General features: G+C 45.3%; 1 protein-coding gene across 6 annotated transcripts in view; it reads right to left on the bottom strand.

Annotated features, from left to right (window-relative positions):
- The window catches only part of CDKAL1 (CDK5 regulatory subunit associated protein 1 like 1), a 704834-nt gene that overhangs the window by 68225 nt on the left and 615228 nt on the right, over positions 1 to 21381 (bottom strand). For all 6 annotated transcript variants that reach the window (XM_027040405.2, XM_053223204.1, XM_015085900.3 and 3 more), the window contains 2 exons: positions 18568 to 18651; positions 15497 to 15661 (listed from right to left, as the gene is read on the bottom strand). In XM_027040405.2, coding sequence (XP_026896206.1) covers positions 15497 to 15661; positions 18568 to 18651 — 249 coding nt within the window. The remainder of the gene's footprint in view (positions 1 to 15496; positions 15662 to 18567; positions 18652 to 21381) is intronic.

Raw genomic sequence — 21381 nt, 5'->3', positions numbered from 1 at the left:
TTTCCATGGGGAAAAATGGAGTAAGAATGGTGGGGGTAGCTATTTTATAGACAGCTACTCAGGAAGGACTCACTTATAAGGCAGTATTTCAGCAGACACTTGATGAAGGAGAGGACGGATGGGTCACATAGGCATCTAAGAGAAGTGTTTTCCAGGCAGAGGGCCCAGCAAGTGGAAAGGTCCTCCTAAGGTAGTAGAGCTGATGTGTCCACATTCAAGAGCTGATGTGTTCAGCATGGAGACCCAGTGTGGCTGGCCCAGAACATTCAAGGGTGAGAAAGGTCAATGATGGCGTCAGAGAGCCAATGGTGGGGCCGAGACACTAGGACTTGACACTTTTGTTTCCACTGTGAGCATGAGGAAACTCAACATTAAATTTTTTTTTATTCTGGTAAGAAATATATATAATGTAAAATTCATTACTGTAATCATTTTCAAGTGCACAAGTCAGTGGCATTAATTATACTTGTCACATTGTACATCCATCACCACTATCTCCAAAACTTTCTCATCCCTCCAGAGACTCTGTAATCAATAAGAAATAACTCCCCAAATAAGTCAGTCAGAGAAAGACAGACACTGTATGTTTTCACTCATATGTGGATCTTGAGAAACTTAACAGAAGACCATGGGGGAGGAGAAGGGGAAAAATAGTTACAAAGAGAGAGGGAGGGAGGCAAACCGTAAGAAACTCTTAAATACAGAGAATGAACTGAAGGTTGATGGGGGGTGGGGGGAGGGGAAAGTGGGTGATGGGCATTGAGGAGGGCACTTGTTGGGATGAGCACTGGGTGTTGTATGGAAACCAATTTGACAATAAATTATATTTTAAAAAAAAGACAAGAAATAACCTCCATTTCTACCTCTTGCCCCTGATAACCTCTAATCTACTTTCCGCCTCCATAAATTTGCCTATTCTAGATCTTTCATATAAGTGGAATCATATAACATTTCTCCTATTGTGCCTGGCTTTTTCACTTAGCATAGTTTTCAAGGTTTGTTCATTCACAGGGTGGTATCGAAAATTCGTTTCTTTTTATGGATGATTAAATTTCCATTATATGTATGTATCGCATTTTGTTTATCCATTCATTTGCTGATGGACACTGGGGCTCTTTCCACCTTTTGATTATTGTGGGTAATGCTGCTATGAATATTGGTGTACAAGTATTGGCTTGAATGTCTGCTTTCCATTTTGGGGTACATATGCTAGGTCATATGGAATCCTTGATAGTTTTAAGCATAAGGGAGACACGATCTAATTTATATAGAGGGTAGAAACAGGGAGACCAATTAGGCAGATTGTGTTTATTTTCAGATAAAATAGTACAACACAGAAGAGGAAATTCCCTCCTACAAGAATATCTAAAAGAAAACGATCTATGGCAAATAACACTATCCTGGACCATAGATGTTCTGTAATTGCTCAGAGGAACTGACCTCATCTGACGGGATAAGAGAAAAGAAATAGCCACTCAATGTCAATGAAAAAGGGGAACTTAAATCATCATCATGAAGTATTTTAGGCAACCGGACTTCACAAATGCTGTCGCTGGTGATATATGTGTCTGAAAAGACCAATGACCAAGTCTTCTTCTCATGGTACATACGTGATTTGGGCAAAACATAACCCATGCCCATGGAGCATCTTGATTAACTAGGCCCAGATAAATCTTCACGGACTATCACCAGGCCCCCAATTCCATACCGCATATCCATCAATCACTTCCTATGTGCTAGGTGGTGCTCAGTGCTTTCCATGCATTATCTCATCTGTCAAAATCACCCTACCAAGTAGACTCTGTTACCCCCAATTTATAAAAGAGGAAACACACCTAGGGGGGAGTAAGTGACCAGCCAAGGATCATGCAGTTCATAAGGAACAGAGCCAAGAGTCCAAATCCACACTGTATGACTCCAAAGCTCATGTGCATAAGAGATACTCGATCTTTCAAAATGGATGTCTGCAAGAAAGAAGCCCTGGGAGCCAGGAGCTTCTGGAAGGAAAGTGTTGATCGTGATAAATTACATTTGCGATGATTCTTTGCTTTTGCGGTCCTTTAGATTTCTCTGTTGAGTGGTGGCAAATCTCAAGGGCACCGCATCCTATTTTTATTGGTGGACTTCCTACCAGATAAGCGTTGACCTGACATATGGCTCGAATGTTTATATTTACCAGTGATTTTATAGAATTGCATTGAGGAGACACAGGGGCAGAAAGTCTGTTTCTACAAAACCCTTTAAATTTACAACACCTCAAACTACATTAGAAAACAGAGATCTCCATGGCTCTCTCATTTGAGGCACATCTCACAGTCAATATTCCGAGTATGACGAGAGAAACAGGCTGTCAGTTTCATCATTAGAAAGTAAATGGGAAAAAAACTGAAATCTGTGGTTAGGAGCATGCCCAGCTCTAAAGCACTCATCCCTACACTTCCCATGGAAAGAACGTAAATTTGCAAGATGGTTATCAGTTCAAAAGGGGGCTTTTGCAATCTGTTTATCGAGATGTCAGATGACTTCAAAGAACAGGCTGTGGGGCATGAGTAGAATTTTTTTAGCCATTGAACTAAACTGGCTGAGTTGAGGTATCCTAAGTTGAAGTAACTGATTCTCAACTTCCGTGTCTTTGGTCGAGAAACTATCCATTCCAGCTTGCATGTCACTGAAAGCCAAGTTCATTCAACAAATACGTACTGAGCACCAGCTACGTGCCAGGCGCTGTGCTAGGTAGGGCCTGGGGCTGGTGGGTACACAGGACACACAGGGTGGCGTTTTTCCTCACGTGGGTGACTTTTACTGTTATGCTCACGCTTAAAAAACTTTCCAACAGGTCATGGTAGAAACTTCTAGTATTCACCCATATCTTCTCCTTATTTACTCATAAGCGTGTATTTCTCAAACATTTATTTATTTATTTTTTTTTTAAGAGAGAAAGCATGCACGAGCGAGTGTGAGCAGGGGAGGGGTGGAGGGAGACAGAGAGAATCCTAAGCACGTTCTGCACGGGGGCTCCGTCCCAGAACGCTGGGATCATGAGGAGGCAAAATCAAGAATTGGACGCTCAGCTGACTGGGCCACCCAGGTGTCCCTCCCAAACTCTTGAAGTAGGTGGGGCCATGTGAGTATTCTGGTCAGTAGATGTGAACAGAAACGCCATGTGGGATTCCTGTGCTGAGGCAGGAAAAAGCTGGGCTCTCCCAGCCATCCTCTGCTTGCAGGCAACCTGCGTGCGTCCCGGGACTGTGTGCTACAGACGATCCCTGATTGCGAACTGCCCCCTAAAAGGTACTAGATGTGTTGCAGGGTATGCAGGAAGGAGAACTTTGCTAGGTTAAGCCTGAGATCTCCGAGTTCATGTGTTACGGAAGCAAAGCCTAACCTCTCATGGGCTGGTTCCGTGGGCTGTATGTCTCACGTATTAGGGATGAGTTCTATTCGACTTCAAACCCAGAGGTCTTACGCTTCACAGCGAATGTCACTTTCTGCTGCCTCCCAACTGCCCACAGCGGCTCACGGATGCCCAAACGAGGCCAGATTTGTTCCTGCGCCTTGTCACCCGACCGGTGTTCCTGTCACATGGAGAAAAACGTCCATCTTCACTTGCCTGATGAGGTCCTCTCCGCCCCCCAAGTCCAGTTCCAATCCTACCATGTCCGCGAAACCCTCTGGAGTCCAAATTGTTTGAACAGCCTCCTCGCACAGCCAGGCCTCCACACGGAGCGTTCTGCCATAGTCATGCAGATTCCAAAGAACCTCCCCTAGCCTCCTCCGTCCCTAGGCTGCAAGCTTGGCGGGCTCCACGCTCAGGTGCCACGTGGTGAGACGCTGAGTGTGAGGTAAGCTTCACGGGGAAGCAGACGGGGCCTGGGTCCGCCCGCCTTCGGGTGCAGGGTGGGGCAGAGGGAACGCTTCTGACCGGCAGCTTCCATGTGGCTCTCGGTGTCGTTTCTGTCTTTCCAGCAGAACCTACTCGCCAGCCCTTCCAAGAGTCCGGGGAACTGTGCCCCTCTGCAGACCCCTTCCTGTTGAAACTAGAGGAACACTCTTTTGTTGTCTACAAAGAACGTGACCCCCACCTCCGCTGATACCTCCAACCTTCAGAGGCTTCCTATCTTCCAATTTTTCTCATTTAGCACTTGATAGATTACACACTTTGTTGAATATGCACGTATCTTCTCTTCCCAGCTAGACTTTCTCCTCCTTGAGGGCAAGAGACCACATCTCAGACTTCTGCACCCCAAGCAGGGCTTACTTACACAGTACTGGGTCTACTTTAGAAATTGACAGGATGATCACATGATTCATCATCCAAACCAGGACATTTCGGGGAGTGGAAAAAGGGGACTGTTATTAATCACATCAGGACAACAGGCATAAACCAAGATGGTCCCAGACAAACTGAGACACATGGTCATGCCTGGCACTGATAAGGGCCGACCAAGGAAAACGGGAAAGACATCTGAAGGGAGTGTAACGTAGTCAAAGTGAGAGCATGAGAGAGCGAGCAGTTCGGGATACCTGAGTTCCAGTCATCACAGGAGCTAAAACCTTCCTGGAGTCTCCCTCCCTCCCTGTCAGCAGGGACAGGAGGTGGGGCTTACGTGACCTTTCATGTTTGGGTGTGGCTGAAATACCCCCTTTGGTTTTCATAAGAAAGCTTTTTCCATTTGATGCTTTTATGATGAAGAATACCTTTTGTTCTAGATGAATTCACTGGGGACCTGGTAAAAATCATCCATAAAACTTTAACCCCGAGAGCAATGACATTGCACAGGCAGCCAGTACACCTACACGGGACCCTCTCCCTCACCCCAACCCTGGCCTACAAGGGGTCACACCAGAAGAGCAGCATTACCAGAACCCCCCCACTGGAACCCTCCCCGCCAGGGCCCCATTTGTTATTTCCCTGTCCGATATCTAGTCCGGATCCTAGATGATATTACGGTCAGTTGATGTTGAAACACACCGTGAGAAGCCAGGCATCACCGGCATGTTGTTAGGTGTGACCAGTCTCCTCTCGGGGGTACTAACCTTTCCTCTTGTCCTCAGCCCTTCCTTGCTCTGAGCATCTGCCCAGATGCCTCCGACCTCAAGCTCGCCGTGCCTTCCCCTCCCTTCCACGGTGTGGACGGCGGGTCGGGAGGGTGGGCCAGTGCCTGCCCCTGTGGTGGCTCTTGGTCACTGTGCATGGCAGCGTCCACGTGTGCTGGCCCCTGTGCCCTGGTCCGGGCTAGAAATACTATTGAGGTAATACGGGGAAAAAGCCTTGCCACCACGCACGTGGTAGAGGATCGCCAAACGGGAGGAACTATTGTTATGAAGGCACAGCGGGCTCCCTGACGCATGCAGTTGCCCTCACCGAGCCCAGGTTCGAGCCTCAGGAGGAGCCACTCCACAGCAGCAACCGCGCGAGGCAAGTGGAATGCAAGCCAACTGCTGAGCCTCCTGTCTGAGGGTGGCACTCAAACAGGCCCACGGAAGGGACCGCAGACCTACGGAACACGCCCTGAACGGACGTAACCACACCGGCTCAGCTGGAATGTACTTCACACAGCTCAGCAGCATGGGATAAAATCTGCGTCTCTAGACCGTGAGACCCAAATACGTCCAGACGGGTCTGCAAAAGAAACTAGTTCGACGCACCATGAAAGAAACGGACTGAACGTCCAACCTACTAGGGTTTTCGTTGCGTGTGACGCCGATTTAACATATGGGCAGTTGAAGAATTCGATCTTATATAAAGTTTAAAAAGACGGAAAAAAGAAAAACAAAAGAAACCAGAAAAACTGCTTGGGGTTGGGGCCAACATCTGAGGGGTGGAAGGGAAAATAGGAAGGGACACATCCTCATTCGCGTCTAACACGGTTAGCTGATCTGTTTGAAATTAGACCCACTTTCAACTGTTTTAACTTAATTATTAAGCCATTTCTTAACCTCATGAATGCAGTTTGCATGTGCTTTCAGATCTGGCCCTGAACTAATAGACCCTTTCACTTCAGTGGTTTTGGAAATGAATGTTAGATGGAGAGGAAAGCACTGTAAGAGTGCTTTTGTAAGGGTCAGAGCTCTGAAAATATAGCGTAGTTTGTACATAAAACTCAGGACACCTGAATATCCTGCCGGCCCTTTGTCGGGCACCGAAGGCCAACCACGCCACCCTTCTGCTTCCGTTCCGTGGGCAGTCGGCTGTGTTGGTGCTGAGCTATCTAACTGCTCAAGTGAATCCATCATTGGGATCAAAGTCCCAACAGATGAGAAACAGGTGGCAGCCAGGCACCCCGGGGGCAGCCTTCCCATCACTTGTGAGAAACAGAAGGGTAGGTTGTGCTCTCTGTTCTAGAATATTCTCCTTTATTTTTTTATTTATTTTTCGTAAAATCTATTGTCAAACTGGTTTCCATACAACGCCCAGTGCTCATCCCAACAGGTGCCCTCCTCAATGCCCACTTTCCCCTCTCTCTCACCCCCCATCAACCCTCAGTTTGTTCTCAGTCTTTAAGAGTCTCTTATGGTTTGCCTCCTTCCCTCTCTGCAACTTGAAGAGGCATAAAGAGAAAGAAATGTCTGTCAGGAGGAACAGCCAATGCTACACGATTTGCTGTTGAATCTCCAGTTGAGTTGTTATTCTTATTAGGTGCAGAAGCCTCCGAATTTGTCCATTTCTATCCGTCATTTTGTAGGAAATCCACAGCTCAGGATTACAACTTTTGCGGTGACAGAAGGTCGTGCAATGTTTACCTTCATTGATTGCTTTATTGCTCGGCATGTGTCACAAATTAATAATGATAATACGAAGAGTAGCCAACCTTTACTGACCGTTAAACCATTTCTATGTAAATCCTATGACAGGTACTATCATCATCCCTGCTTACAGAGGAGACAGCGGAGGTGGGGAGGGGCAGAATAATATGCCCAAGGCCGTATTTCTTGTACATGGTAAAACAAGGATTCAACCCCAGGTAATCAGAATCCAGAATCAATATTCTTTTTTTTTTATAAAATTTTTTTTTAACATTTATTTAAAGAGAGACACAGAGTGCGAGCAGGGGAGGGGCAGAGAGAGAGGAAGACACAGAATCCAAAGCAGGCTCCAGGCTCCGAACTGTCAGCACAGAGCTGGACGCGGGGCTCAAAGCCACGAACTGCGAGATCATGACCCGACTGAAAGTCAGACGCTTAATGGACTGAGCCACCCAGGCACCCCCATAATCAATGTCCTTAACTGCTGTACAATAATGTAGAATGGAAGTAAAGTACATTAAAAAAAAAAAAAATTAAGAGGCAGGAAATCACTGATTTTTAAAACTACACTTAATCCCTTAATCAAATATTAATATACCTACTATGTACCAGGCACTCTGTCCACAGTATCTAATTTAATCCTCTGTGAACCAATTATGTCCCTTTTACGGATGAAGAAAATGTGACTCAGGGAAGCTCTACCAGAGCAGAGGCACATGTAAACCCAGACTGAGCCCAAACATGACAGACTCCAAATCTCAAGCTCTTTTCACAAAGCCACCCTACCTCTTCTTTCTTTAAGGCAATCCTTTGCTACTAGGAATAAACTCAGAAAGAGAAAAACTTTGAAATAAAAATCACTACTTAGAAGTTTAGAATTGGCAGAGAATTTTCTTCTTTTCTCTTTTCTCCCAGGCACAAAATGGCTCTGACTTCATAAGTGTCAATCTTAGTAATGGTAGGATTCAGGGCGCCTGGGTGGCTCAGTCGGTTAAACTTCCGACTTCAACTCAGGTCATGATCTCATAGTTTTTGAGTTCGAGCCCCGCTATGGGCTCTGTGCTGAAAGCTCAGAGCCTGGAGACTACTTCAGATTCTGTGTCTCCCTCTCTTTCTATCCCACGCCCTCCCCTGCTCATGCTCCGTCTCTCTCAAAAATAAACATTAAAAAAATTTTTAAAAAAAGGTAGGACTCAAGTGATTTGTTAGAAAGAACACCAGAAGTGAAACTAGTTACCCTTGGTCAAGCGGTGGTAGTGTTGGTATTCTCCTGTCTTCCTAACATAGACTTATAACTTGAATACCATTTTTCACAGAACACAGAGAAGATGGTTAACGCTGACCATTTTCTCCCTCTCTGGATCCAGTGTGAGCCTGCACTGGAATATGAAAACTACCGCCCACAAGTGATCAGTGAGACTCACAACTCCAAAGGGAAGGTGGTATGAGCCTGGGCTTAAAGACCCAGGCCTGACCTCACGCCCATCAGAATGGCCACGACCCAACAAACCCAGAAAATAACCAGTGTTGGTGAGGACGTGGAGAAGCAGAAACCCTTGTGCACTGTTAGTAGGAATGCAAAATGGTGCAGCTATTGTGGAAAATACTAAAAATAGGACGACCATATGATACAGTAGTTCTGCTTCTGGGTATATACTCAAAACGTCTCAAAGAAGTATTCAGATAACCATATTCACACCCGCGTTATTATTCACAACAGCCAAAATGTGGAAGCAACCCCAGTGTTCGCTAACAGATAGGTAGATAAACAACATGTGGTGCAGACATATAATGGACTATTGTTCAGCCTTCGAAAGGAAGGAAATTCTGAGACATGGTTCATAGTGGATGAACCTTGAGGACACTATGCTAAGTAAAACAAGCCAGTCACAAAATGACAAGTATAGTATGATTCCTCCTGTATAAGGTATGGCACCCAGAGCAGTCACATTTATTGAGACAGGAAACAGAACGGTGGTGGCTAAGGGCTGGGGCTAGTGGCGAATGAGGAGTTGCTTAACGGGAATGGAGTTTCAGTTTTACTGGAAAAAAAGTTACGGAGATTCGTGGCACATCGATGTGAATATACAGTACTTAACCCTTATGAACTGTACACTTGAAGATGGTTAAGATGGCAAGACTGATCACATGTATATCTTACAACAATTCAAAAACAAGAACGCAGGCTTGAACGTTGGTAAGAACTGCACATAAATCCTGGCTTGCCTCTCCCACCTTCTGAATTTGTGACTTCAGTTATTTATGGAGTTACTGATGCTCAGATTCCTTATCTGTGGAATAGGAATCATCACAGTACCTTCCTCACAGGGTTATGAGTGAGTGCAGGTAAGATATTTGGCCTAGGACTTGGTCCATAATAAGCACTCCACGAATGCTGGTTTTGAGTCATAGCAGTAGGCACGGAATATTTAGCCAATGGCAGAATGAGTATTAGGAGAGGAAAAATCCCTTGTTGCCTCTTAAGATGTCACATGAGGTGGCATTTGTTGCCTTGTGGGATCTAATGGGGCCCAGGGCTGGGCTCACAACTTTGAAAGCTCAGAAACTGTCCTGCACCTACAGAAAAGACCACATGGACAGGACAAAGGAGACCAGTGTATAAAACTAGAATGCCAATTTATTAACAGCACACTTAAGAGGACTGAATAATCCTATTTTCTTCCTGTAGGCAGATTTGTATAGGAAGGCACATTATCATCAAAAATTGCCTGGTGAACTGTGGACTCCACAAAGGGAAATAAATGAATCAAATTTATAATGGTACCAGGCTAAGGGAATTAGATGTGTTCATCTCCAAATAGGGATGGTCTTCAGGGTTGTTGAACTCCATCGGCCAAAGCATCCTCTCTTCTGGATGCACTCGCACGGCCAGTGCTGGGCTTCTGGACTTTGTTGTGCTCGCATGGCTGACCATTCCTAACCTCTGACTGGCCTACTGTTTCTATGGCTACCTTGATGCTTTGGGGTAATTCTGCCTATCTTTTCTTTGACCAAAAAGATGTTGGGTTTCATTTAGATATTATTTAACTTAGGTACTAGAGCAATATAAAGTCTCATGTATTCTGTTTAGAAGCCTAACAAAAATCATTAAAAACATTCATTGAGTTTTTATACACTGCTAAGGCAGTAACTGTCAAGATACACTGTCAAGTGAAAAACAGAGAAAGTGTCTACAATTTAAGAAGGAGGTGACAAAAAATATGTGCATGTATTTGTTTATATCGTGAAAACAAAAAACCATGGGAAGAACAAACTGAAAACTGAAACAAACAAAATTCCTTAAATAGGTAAGAGAAGAAACAGGATGGAGAAGACAGAAGGTGAACTTCTCAGAACATACTTCTGTAGATTTGATTTTGTAAAGTAACTTACATAATTTTAAAACAAAATTAAGATTTTAAAATTCCAAAAAAAATGAAAGCAAAGTGGAACAAATGCTCCCCAAAGGAGTATCCATTTGTTGGGAAAGCTGTACAGAGAGGAACGATTTCGGCTGACTTTAAAACCTCTATTGGCCAGGGTGCCTGGGTGGCTCAGTCAGTTACACATCTGACTTCGGCTCAGGTCATGATCTCATAGCTCGTGAGTTTGAGCCCTACGTTGGGCTCTGTGCTGACAGCTCAGAGCCTGGAGCCTGCTTTGGATTCTGTCTCCCTTTCTCTCTGCCCCTCCGCACTTATGCTCTGTCTCTCTCTCTCTCTCTCTCTCTCTCTCTCTCTCTCAAAAATAAATAAACAAAAACAAGTTTTAAAACGACTATTGGCATGTACATCCCCCAAGGGATATACCCATGAACAAAAACAGCTGCAAAACTAGGACCACCACCACCGCCACCACAACTAAACTCCGTATTCGGTAACCATGGTGTTGGTGATAGCATTGGTACAATTATTATTAGACAGTTATATGAGTATCACAGGATAAAGCAATGAGTACTTACATTGGGTTATTGGGACCTGGTATTTTCAGTGTAGAAGAAAGAAGTTACAGATGTTTAAGGTGGGTGATGGGTATGTGAGATTATTATACTGTTCTCTCTACTTTTGTGTATGCTTGAAATTTTCTCTAATAAAAATTTTCCTTAAGAGAGTTAAAACAAAACAACTCATTGATCCTAATCTTCAGTGATGGCTCTCAAATAATTTTTCGTATTATCACATGGTCATGAATGTGGTACAAGTGACAGTGGGCCATGTTTACCCTTGGGTTTTCTTCAGGTGAAATGACTGAACAGCAAAGCAACTTTCTATGGAAACTTCAACGGTATAAAAAGATCATCACATTGAACAGGACATGCTACTACAAATTTAGCTTCCATGAGGGAGTGTGGCAAAAATAACCATGCTCTTCACATCCTAAAACGGTGCTTCTGCTCAAGGTTCCTATGCCTCCGGCCCCTTTCACTAAACACCTCCTCTCTACACGCATGCGACATGCGCATACTCCCACCATCATGTTTATAACCCACTCCTGAGGAATTATCAATACGTAGATGAGATAGTCTTCTCCATCCATGGAGATGCTGTCCCACTCTACTGTCTGAAGTTGGAAGTGTGAAAATTTGGTACGATTACGTTAAAATATTAAAACTGCTGTTATAAATAGCAAACACTCCTTCCCACTTGAGAGTTATTTTCTTAGGAGAGTGGTTTTCAAACTTCAGCATGCATCAGTATCACGCAGAGCTTATTAAGAAAACAGGTTACTGGGTCTTGCTCTCAGAGTTTCCAATCCAGGTCTGGGTTGAAGCTTGAGAGTTTGCCTTCTTAACAAGTTCCCAGATTTGCGGATGCTGCAAATTTGGGGACCACACTTGAGAATTATTATCCGAGAACATCTCTGAAAGCATATGTGTCCCCTGCTTCCTCCTAAGAACAAAGCCCCCTAATACCTTCCATAAAAAAGGTCATGATCTCCCATTTCTTTGATTTATATTTCTCCCTTTGAACTCCATGACGCCTTCCACTGTTTTAATTATTATATAACCTTTTTATCTGAAATTATCCTTCAAATGATACTTACTCAGAAATGTTCTCTATTAGGCTACAGGTGGCAGTTTGCCCCCATGTTCCCCAAATAACAATCAGACTAATTTTGGCTCCTTCCTATCCCCTTTTTCTAATCTTCTCTTCCTCCAACCAAACTGAAAAGAAGACAGGAATAATCATAAAAAGATGTTACCATACGCTGTTTCCACTAGCATAAAATTTCTTAGAGGACAGCAACCTTTTGCCTTTATTATCGCTTTCCTTTTCCACCATGCTGTGAGCATTTACCTATTATTATCTGAAAGTAACAAGGCCTGATTTCTATTAATATTTATAGAATTCAAAGCCCTGCCACAGGGTAGGCATTCATTCAATCCATTTTTGTCAAGTAGAATATTTCAATCACAGAATCTCAGAGACAACCGAGGTTCGGCGAACATTAAGTGATAATACAGAAGGTTACAAAAGCCTGTTACTGCAAACACCAGAAGGCTATAATCTGGATCTCACGATGCCCACCCAGTCTGTGTTTCTTCCCCCAGTCTGTGTACCTGTCACCAGTTTTATCAAAAGACGTCAACAGGGCCTAAAATGAGACAAAACAACTCTGAAGTAGCATAGGGCTAAGTACTTACAGGATTATCAAATTCTCAATTAGGGTAATGCATTTACTATGGACAATAATTTTTTAACACGGTGTTTTGCTTTAAATGCTCTGACCTTTCCGGATTTCTTTACAAAGTGTATGGCAGGGGGCATCCTTCCAGAAAAACTCAGGAAAGCCTACACAATGCAGAAACCCATTCGGATGGGATTGGGCCTCTGGATCTGAACAGATGATCCTAATATATAGAGACGCACCCCCCACGCTGACCTCTGTAAATGTGTCCTGCATGAGAACGGCTGGAACAATGAACAAAACCACGACTATTAGTACCAGGTCATCTTCAGAGTTTTGCTCTTTCTAGACGCAACTAGATTTCAGGGAAATGGGAAACAACCATTGGGTAGCTGTGTGCTATGTTCCAGGAACAGGATCAGGTGGTTTACAGGCACTCCAGAACGTATTCCTTCCAACGGCCCTAGGAGATAGACATTATGATTCCCACGCATTATGATTCCAAATTAAGCTTGGGAGTTGCATGGCTCGGGGAAACTGGCAAGTCCAGATGCAAAGTCAGGTCCGTCTGACCCCAAGGCCATGCTTCATCCACGCAGGTGAGCTGATGTTTTCATTTGAGAGTTCTAGCACCTTTGCGAGTGCTCACAGAGCTCCAAGAGCCCGAAGCATGGTTTTCACCTCCACCAACTACTTCTAAATTCTACAAAAATGTAGGTTGTTCTCTTCCTGCCTAATGTATTTTGGTTTCTACCATCAGCAACAACATTTCTAACATCAGGACAAATTCATTAAAGAAGGCTTTCTGGACCCCGAGCCTGGCGTACCTTTAAAAGCTGACAAATAATGAAGTGTAAAGCTATGCTCATTAATGTCCAGGAAGTCGCACACGGTAACGAAAGACTTGCCTGATTTCCTCTCGACGCAAGCATCCGAACTGATAATCCCAAACCCTTTGGTTTCATGCATACTCTAAGACTCCTCCTCGAAAGCCAGGAGGGCCAGCACATCCTAGCAAGGATCTCGGGCAGCCCAGGGTGGAGGGAGGCTGGCGGTGGGAACAGATGTCAACACATTTTCCAGGCTGGAGGCAGGGAGGAAGGCAGAGGGGAAAAGGCTGCCCCCCCACCCCCCAGAATTTAAATGGGGCTGCCCTTTTAGCAAGAAACAGTATAGTTAAGGAACTAACAGAAGGGCACGGCTTTTCTTGGTTTACGATAATGTTTCCGAACACTGCCCTTTTCCACGGACACACGTTGATGGGATTACATCCGGCAGGGTCTTTGAGATAATAGTTTGCCCCCTACTGCCACGTGCTGTGAAGTCCTTTGCATTGTGGCAACTTATTTTCTTTTAATTTTTATTTATTTTTATTTTATCATTCAGAGAGAGACAGAGAGAGAGAGAGAGAGAACGTGAGTGGGGGAGGGGGGCAGAGAGAGACAGAGACAGAGAGAGAGAGAGAGAGAGAATCCCAAGCAGACTCTGTGCTCGGCGCACAGCCTGACGTGGGGCTCCATCCTGTGACTCTGGGATCGTGACCTGAGCCAAAATCAGGAGTGGGATGCTCAACCGACTGAGCCACCCAGGCGCCCCTCACTGTGGCAATTTTAAAGTCGACCTTGTAATACACGCTCTGTAGAAAAGCAAACAACAACCACCACAGACCAACTTCCTTTAACATTTCTGAAGTATTGGGGCGCCTGGGTGGCTCAGTCAGTTAAGCATCCGACTTCGGCTCAGGTCGTGCACGATTGGTGAGTTCGAGCCCCTCGTGGGGCTCTGTGCTGACAGCTCAGAGCCTAGAGCCCAGAGCCTGGAGCCTGCTTCGGATTCTGTGTCTTCCTCTCTCTCTCTGCCCCTCCCCCACTCACTCTCTGTCTCTCTCTCAACAATAAACAAACATCAAAAAAAATTTTTTTTTTTTTTTAATTTCTAAAGTATTAGCTAACACATCAAAAGCCGACTCTCTAGCAGTAAAATTTAAATTCTGGATTATACTGTTCCTTCCGGGTCATCCATCCCAAACCCCAAGGATTTGTTTTTTAACAACAGCAAGCATTCATGGTTATGCTTATCCAGTATTAGAGTTCACTCCCTGTTGGGGACGACACACAGTTGGCGGGGCTGTGACAGAGGCTGGGGTGCGTCATTCCATTATCAGTCAGATGGCTGTGCACAGACGCTTGTCAGGCTCGTGAGAGGTGTCACTCATGTTTGGACACCCGAGTCCATCACCACGTTAAGTGAGAACGGAGATAAGAGGGCCCTCTTTGTCACTACTCTCAAAGTCTAATTAACATGCCGGTGTGACTTATTTTCAGGGGAAAGATAATACGCATACTTAAACAACTGTGGAACTGAACGGTCAGATAGATACCACCGCTCCGTTTTTCCGCATGTGAAGTCATGGCTGCGTATTTTTTCTGGAGTGCTTACCAATTGTGTTGGAGAAAGGACATCAAATGATGCTTGGAAATGCGACACACATTTTCATTTCACACTCCATCGGCTTTTACAACTGTAGCTCAATGAAATGTAAGAGAGAGGTTGGCAAACAGCCATATTTACACCAAGGTATAAAACGGGGGTCAGGTTACTTTTTTGTAGAAAGAAAAAAAAATTGTTTAATTTTCACTCCACGTGACCAAAGCAGATATTCAACGGACGCCCTACAGAAAGGTCCCTAACCGCACACACCGGATGGACACAGTTTGGTGCCTGTTTAACTGCGGCTTTTGACTGTGCGATAAACAGCTTTGTAAAGCACGGAAATGTCCCTTTCTTAACCCCCTTCCACTCAGGATCTGCTGACAGCGAAATATACCAGTCAGATGGTCCTCAGTGTTCCATCTTCCACCTGAAAATACTGCCTCCTGCCCTCCACTTCTGGCCCGGAAGCAGAAACAGCTATCCGTCTCCAGGCAGAGGGGCAGAGCTAAAGGCATCGGCAAAAATGCATCTTCCTAATTCAGATTTCAATCTGTCAGAAAGGATTAAAGCCTCATGCATGCACAAAAAGGGAACTCCAAACGATAACGGAAACGTGGGCTGGAGTCACGGTGCTTCTACAGCGGCTGTTTTGCCAGCAGGGTAGAGAGGAAAGCGTCTTTTTACTCACCTCTGGCAAACCCGAGACTTCTCCCTTCGCTAACGGTTTGCTGATGGATGGCGTGTATACTCTGGCGTCTGATACCGGCTGCCCTTTCATAAAATGTTTTCCTGATTCATAAATGTCCACTTCGATCATCTTCCCCATGAATGTGGGGTCCTTTGGCACTAAAACCTTGAAAAAAAGTTCAGAAGGCTTAATCTTTTTTTTTTAAGTGAACATCACATCTTAGAACCGCTTCAGATCTATAGAATCACTGCCCAGAAGGCAGAGGGCGTCTGTACAGCTCGCCCCCAGTTTTCCTAGCGTGAGTGTCCTATCACTAGTAAGACATATAATTAGCAAGCCAATACTGATGTGCCACTGTTAACTGAAGCCCACGCTGTATCATTCAGATTTTGTCCCCTAAGATCCTTTATTTCCCACTCTGAGATCCTGTCCCAAGTAGGCTCCATCTTGCAGCTGCTCAAGGACCTGGAGATCTCTGGCGAGGAAGGCATTTCTGGAAGGAGCTTCCTGCCGGGCGGCAGACAATGCTCTCTCATTGCGGGACGCCTGCTGTCCTGAGGCATGTGGTAGGCAGGCCCGGGAAATCCCCCAGCAATCAGCCAGTCACTTTTGGACAGGCCTTTGATATTCTGCTCTTGGCTGTCCCGGGCAATGAAGAAAACGGAGACAACACTGATGAAAGCCTTATACTTTTAATACCTGCCAAGGCAGCTGTCAGAAGAATGGCTTGAGTGGACGCTTCAAATCAAATCAAAGGCCTGCACGTTTATGTGGATGTGAGCGTGTGCGAGCGCGTGGGCGTGTGCTTTGGTTGGGGGCGGGGAGGCAGGGCAAGAACGTGTACAAGCGGCCTTCTTAATATCCCAAACGCTGGTGTTTGCGGCTGGATGACTCCTGGAACTAAGGGCTCCTGTTCCCTGCCTTCCCTCTGTTATCAAATGCATCCAAGTTCCACGTCCATCCAGGATCCCCTGCTCGAGTGGACGGGAAACTGTCAGCCGGCCTGTCGAAGGTGTCTGATGGAGAGTACTTGTTTACCTCGAGCAGATGCCTCGCTCCTTTGGGGACCTGTCGCTGGTTTGCACGCAGTGTGTTTCCCTCACGCTTCTATTTCTGAGCCACAGCTGCGTGCCAGTCTTTTTAAGGTGGGATCCAAAATAAATAGACTAAATTCTAATCCAGCAATCCTTTGATATCTAGATACGCTCTCCCCTGCTGGAACGCATCTCACTCGGAAAAAGAATGCCTGTGAAATCTTTGATACGCTTCCTTGTGGACACCAGCAAGTCACAGAGGCGCTGGCGGTCCCCAACCAATTTCTCTGGGATCTCGGTCTTTCCGGGTTTGATTCTTTCATGACCACTGAGCATGCGGCTTCATCCGAGGGTAGGAGAGAGGTCACCTGGGCGGTGAATGACTCACGGCAAGCCCAGGAACTACAAGGCTTCAGTATCAGAATATGAAAGCCCTTTTACATCGGTTTTCATAAAACAAGGAAATCTCTGGAGTAAAACCGTCTCTGAGAGATGTGGTGCTATTCCGGGGGAAAAATAACTCTCCTTGATCTGCTGCCTTGATCTGAATGAAGGGCTCAGTGTTTTTTTTTTTTTCCCCCTCCAGTTTTAATAATTGGAAAAAGCCCGACTGCTTTAAATTGGAGGAAACAGCTAATGAGGCATGCCATTGCCTTTAAAATGAAGGGGAAAAAAGTTCCCCGCTGAGGCAAAAACCCAGATGGCAGAGAAAAGAGAGGGAAGAGGCGACCAAAAATACAATCGAGTTCCTCCCCGGGGCTGAGCAGGTTGGCCTGAATAGGAAAACGGCTCTCTGGAGGCAACTAATGAGATGGGAAACGGGGAAGGAGTGCGGGGGACACCTCCTTGCTGTAGTTTCTGCCGGGCCTGGGACAGAACAGGACAGGCTTCCCGTGGGCCTTGACAGGAGCCTCCCAAGTGTCCGGGGGCTGCGGGGCCCCGGGTGGGGTTATTCCATGTGGAGCATGGGTGCGGTGGGGGAGGGGAGGAGGGGGAGGCCGGGGAGGGGGGCGCTCCAGCTCCTGCCACTCTGCTTTCCACCACAGGCAGCCGGCCTCCCCGGCCTCCCTCTCCCTGACTTGCCCACAGCGGCCTTGAGGGGCTTCCCAAGCTCTGATTTCAGCCATGAGCCACAGAAAAGAAAATTCACTCTTCATCTGATGAGAAAGGAACAAAAAAAGCAGGAAAACCCATTTGATATTAAGACAAGTGAACACAATCCAGGAGGGACCCTAGAAATCCCTAGGCCCGTGGGACAGTGTCCCATGTAGGAGGGGAGACACCATGTCTTTTTGGGCCCTTCCCAGGACCACCGGGGGAAGCAGAGTCCCAAGTGCTGAAACAGGAACCTGGCTGGCTCCGGGGGCGGCAAGGCAGGCCAGCTCATTGTGGGGGGGGGGACAGCCCGTGAGTGGGGGGCCCTTCGAGCGGGCCCTCGAAGACGACTCTCAAAGTGAAGCTGTTTTGATCCCCATACTGGTCTCCAGAGTCAGTCACACTGTTTGAGTTGAAACCACGGAACGGACTCTTTTCCCTTTGCCCAGCATTCTTATCAAGGTGGAAATTAAAAAAAAAAAAAAATACTAAAACTAAACACAACTCAAAAAACAACCAGGCGACCGACCCCCTGAGTGAGCGCTGGGACAGTGAGAGGAAATCCCGGCCCTTCCAGGCTGATGTCGCCCGTGCAGACATCCTTCCTGTTCTCTGGGCAGGACTTTCCCCTGTGCCCTGCCAGACTGCGGAATTCTGGCAGGGGGAGCTGCCTCCTGAGCTCTCCCACAGCCTACAGCTGGTCCCGTCTAAGAGTAATGAGGACTAAAACACAGCTACTCCTTTGTGGAGGTTGTTTTGGAGACTGAGCCACCGAGATAGCCCCCGTTAGTCTAGCTAGCTGGAGGCTGTAAAACAGCCTTGCGGTGACAAGATTCTACCACCTTCCATCCCTTTGAAGTTCCTTTTGCTTGAAGTGGTTTACTTCACAACCTTCTCACTTTGGAGAAAGCGTTGAGAACTTAACGCAGAAGTGTCTCTCACCTGCTCATAGAATCGATTGTGTGCGACATAGAACTTGGAATCAAAAGATTCTTCTGTCACTAACACTTGTTGTCTTTCACCAATCTGTGGAGACAAGGGGAGAAAAAAAGGAATGGTAAAGACAGAAACCTGAGAATCCCAAAGAAAACTGCCCGCCCAAAGAGTTCTGGATCAGTAGGCAGTGTCCTCTCGGACTGAAAGCAGACTCCGGATTGCTACTCACTGAACAGCTAATACAGGAAGCACTGATTCACCTTTCCTGAAAGACATTATTATCTATGCGCTAATACAAAATGAGCATAGCATGAAATCTTATGTTCTTACCTCAGAAACAAAACTCAGCTTCCTCTTTCCACCTAAGAGGAAGTTAATTAAGGCGTCTAAGACACACAAAAGTCTTATAAGTATCACTTTGTTTCTTGAAGCAAAGTTGCAAAACAAGCCAGGACAAGCTGCTTCTAATCCAAATTCATGAAAATATTTTTGCAATGGTAAAGAGTAGTAATAAACATTAATTTGAGTTATGACGGATGTCACACTGAAGAAAATGCCTGAAAAACTAGTCATTAAGTCCTTGCATCTAAACATGTCACGCATTGCATATGATTCTGAAATTACCGATTAAATTCGTATAGCTATTTACTGATTATATACATTTTTCTCTCTCCTAAGAAACTGTTTCTTCTTTGTTGAAGCCATGACCTTATGCTCACTGGTTTGTTTGTTTTTTAAGAAAGACAGAAAAAATATGGGACTGTTAATTCTCTACAGGATCAATCTACATTTAGGATCTAAGTGTGTATCTTTAATAACCAAGAAGTTCAATCAACCAAAACATCAGTTAAAGAAATGTGACTAGTCTACAAACTTCCACCATTTCCAAGTTTATTCCACTGCTAAATGCAACATTTAAAGTATCAATTCTTTTTTTTTTTCATAAGGTTGTCAAAACGTCTGATGTAGCAAACTAGCTGGATTGAATGACTGTGCCCCAAATTATTTTTGCCTTTGCTACTTGATAAAGACAACCCTCCATTATTAAAGCAAATGGACAAGAAGATTTTTAAAAAGCAGTCCCTATTCTCAGATATGGGGACTTGTCACCATGTTCAGGCAGTCAGCATTTAGGAAACATAAACACAGCTGCACTCAACAGACCACCTAATAATTAGAAACAAAACAAAACACCAAACACCCCTCGCCGTCATACAATGCCAATGCCTAAACACACTGCAATTTACTATCTTTTTTACCACTTCATTCAAAATGTAGCCCCCTGAGCCAAAGGTCGTAAGGTCTTGAGGATGATCCTTATCAAAGACTTATTTCACGCCCTGAAAACGAATGGGAAGTTGCTGCAACATTAATCTCTTTTAAAAATCAAGTCACAACAAAAGAAAGTCTCCCCAACTGCGGGCGGCGTTGAATGGGAATGGCTCTGTTTATTTAAAAAGACTGATGGATACTGGGTTTCACTGAAGTATATTCTTCTGGAAGAAAACTTAGAATGTTTATACACAGTTCACAGTGTGAGTTGCTTATAACTTAAGATAAGTATCTGTCAATGGTTCTTAAGGAAATCTGCAATTACACTTGATCTCACGTTAAGTTTTTGGGAAATTAACAACAATATGAGACTGCAGAGTCACTGAAAACGTAGGCTGCTTCTTTCCTCTTGTTTGTATGAATGTGGACGGCTGTAGTCATCATCTCTGGGCTGTTCTATTTTACCTGGAGGTACTAACAATGATAGCAATACATACACAGAGCTTGAAAGGCTTGCTATGTTTGTACAGTAGAGGGAAAGGCTTTCGATCATCCATCAGAGAACTCTTTGTAGGTGAGTATTTAACTATCACGCGCCAAAGGGATGCAGGGAAACAGCTACGTGCAGTGATTTACGGTGGCAAACATCTCTGCCTTGTGTCCCCCCGGCCACAGATTCTGTCTCACTGGTGAGGCTCCTAAAGTTCCTCAGAAGACACTTAGCAAAAAATGAGCCTAAGAAACTAGGACTTTTATCAAAAGCTGCTGCAATCTATCCCAACCCCCTGAAAAAAACCAACAAAAATGATAATAAATGCTCTCATACATAAAGAAGATATACAGAATACAGATACACAGAATCAAGGTGCAATGAAGTGAATATCAAATATAACCTTTAAGAGAAGTGACTATTTGAGGGAACCTTAAAAACACCGATGACGCCAAGGAAGGAGGGAAGTTCAGGCGGGACCCCCTTGAAGAGGCAATTTTGCCTTGGTGACAATAAGGGAACTTATGGACCAAGGGTTTGCTTATAAGGCTCCAATCTTTTTCTAAATGAGCTACCTCGCCCTCTACTTTCCAACTGCTTTCTCCCCAACCTCATAGGATAACCCAGCATGGTTAAGGACCCATATGTAACAAACAAGATTTAGGGTAACTGTCCTGATTTGCCCTAAGAGTGTCTCTGCCAACCAGCAAGGCTGTCCCGGTCTGGGGCAGAAGTTGGGGGGTGGGGGTGGAGGGCAGGGACGCAGCGAATCTGGAGAAAAAGGGCAAAGCGACAGATATCCGTAGGCCATGAGGACAGCCACGGCCCAGCTATGTAATGTGCTAAAGGCAGAGAGAATCCGCTGGAAGGGATTCGTGGGTTTTGCCGACGGAGAATGACGGAGAATACACCGTGTCTCATCCGAAATTGTGCGACATCTACGTTCACCTGACATTCTGATATTCTCCTCTGGCTACCTCACCATCACTGACAGCAATGCAAGGTTACGGCACGGGCTTAAGACAAGTCTTCTGCAGAAGAACTTAACACAAAGATGG

The sequence above is a fragment of the Acinonyx jubatus genome, chromosome B2, assembly GCF_027475565.1.
Source record: "Acinonyx jubatus isolate Ajub_Pintada_27869175 chromosome B2, VMU_Ajub_asm_v1.0, whole genome shotgun sequence".
NCBI lineage: Eukaryota > Metazoa > Chordata > Mammalia > Carnivora > Felidae > Acinonyx > Acinonyx jubatus.
This window is presented reverse-complemented; position numbering and strand designations above follow the sequence as displayed.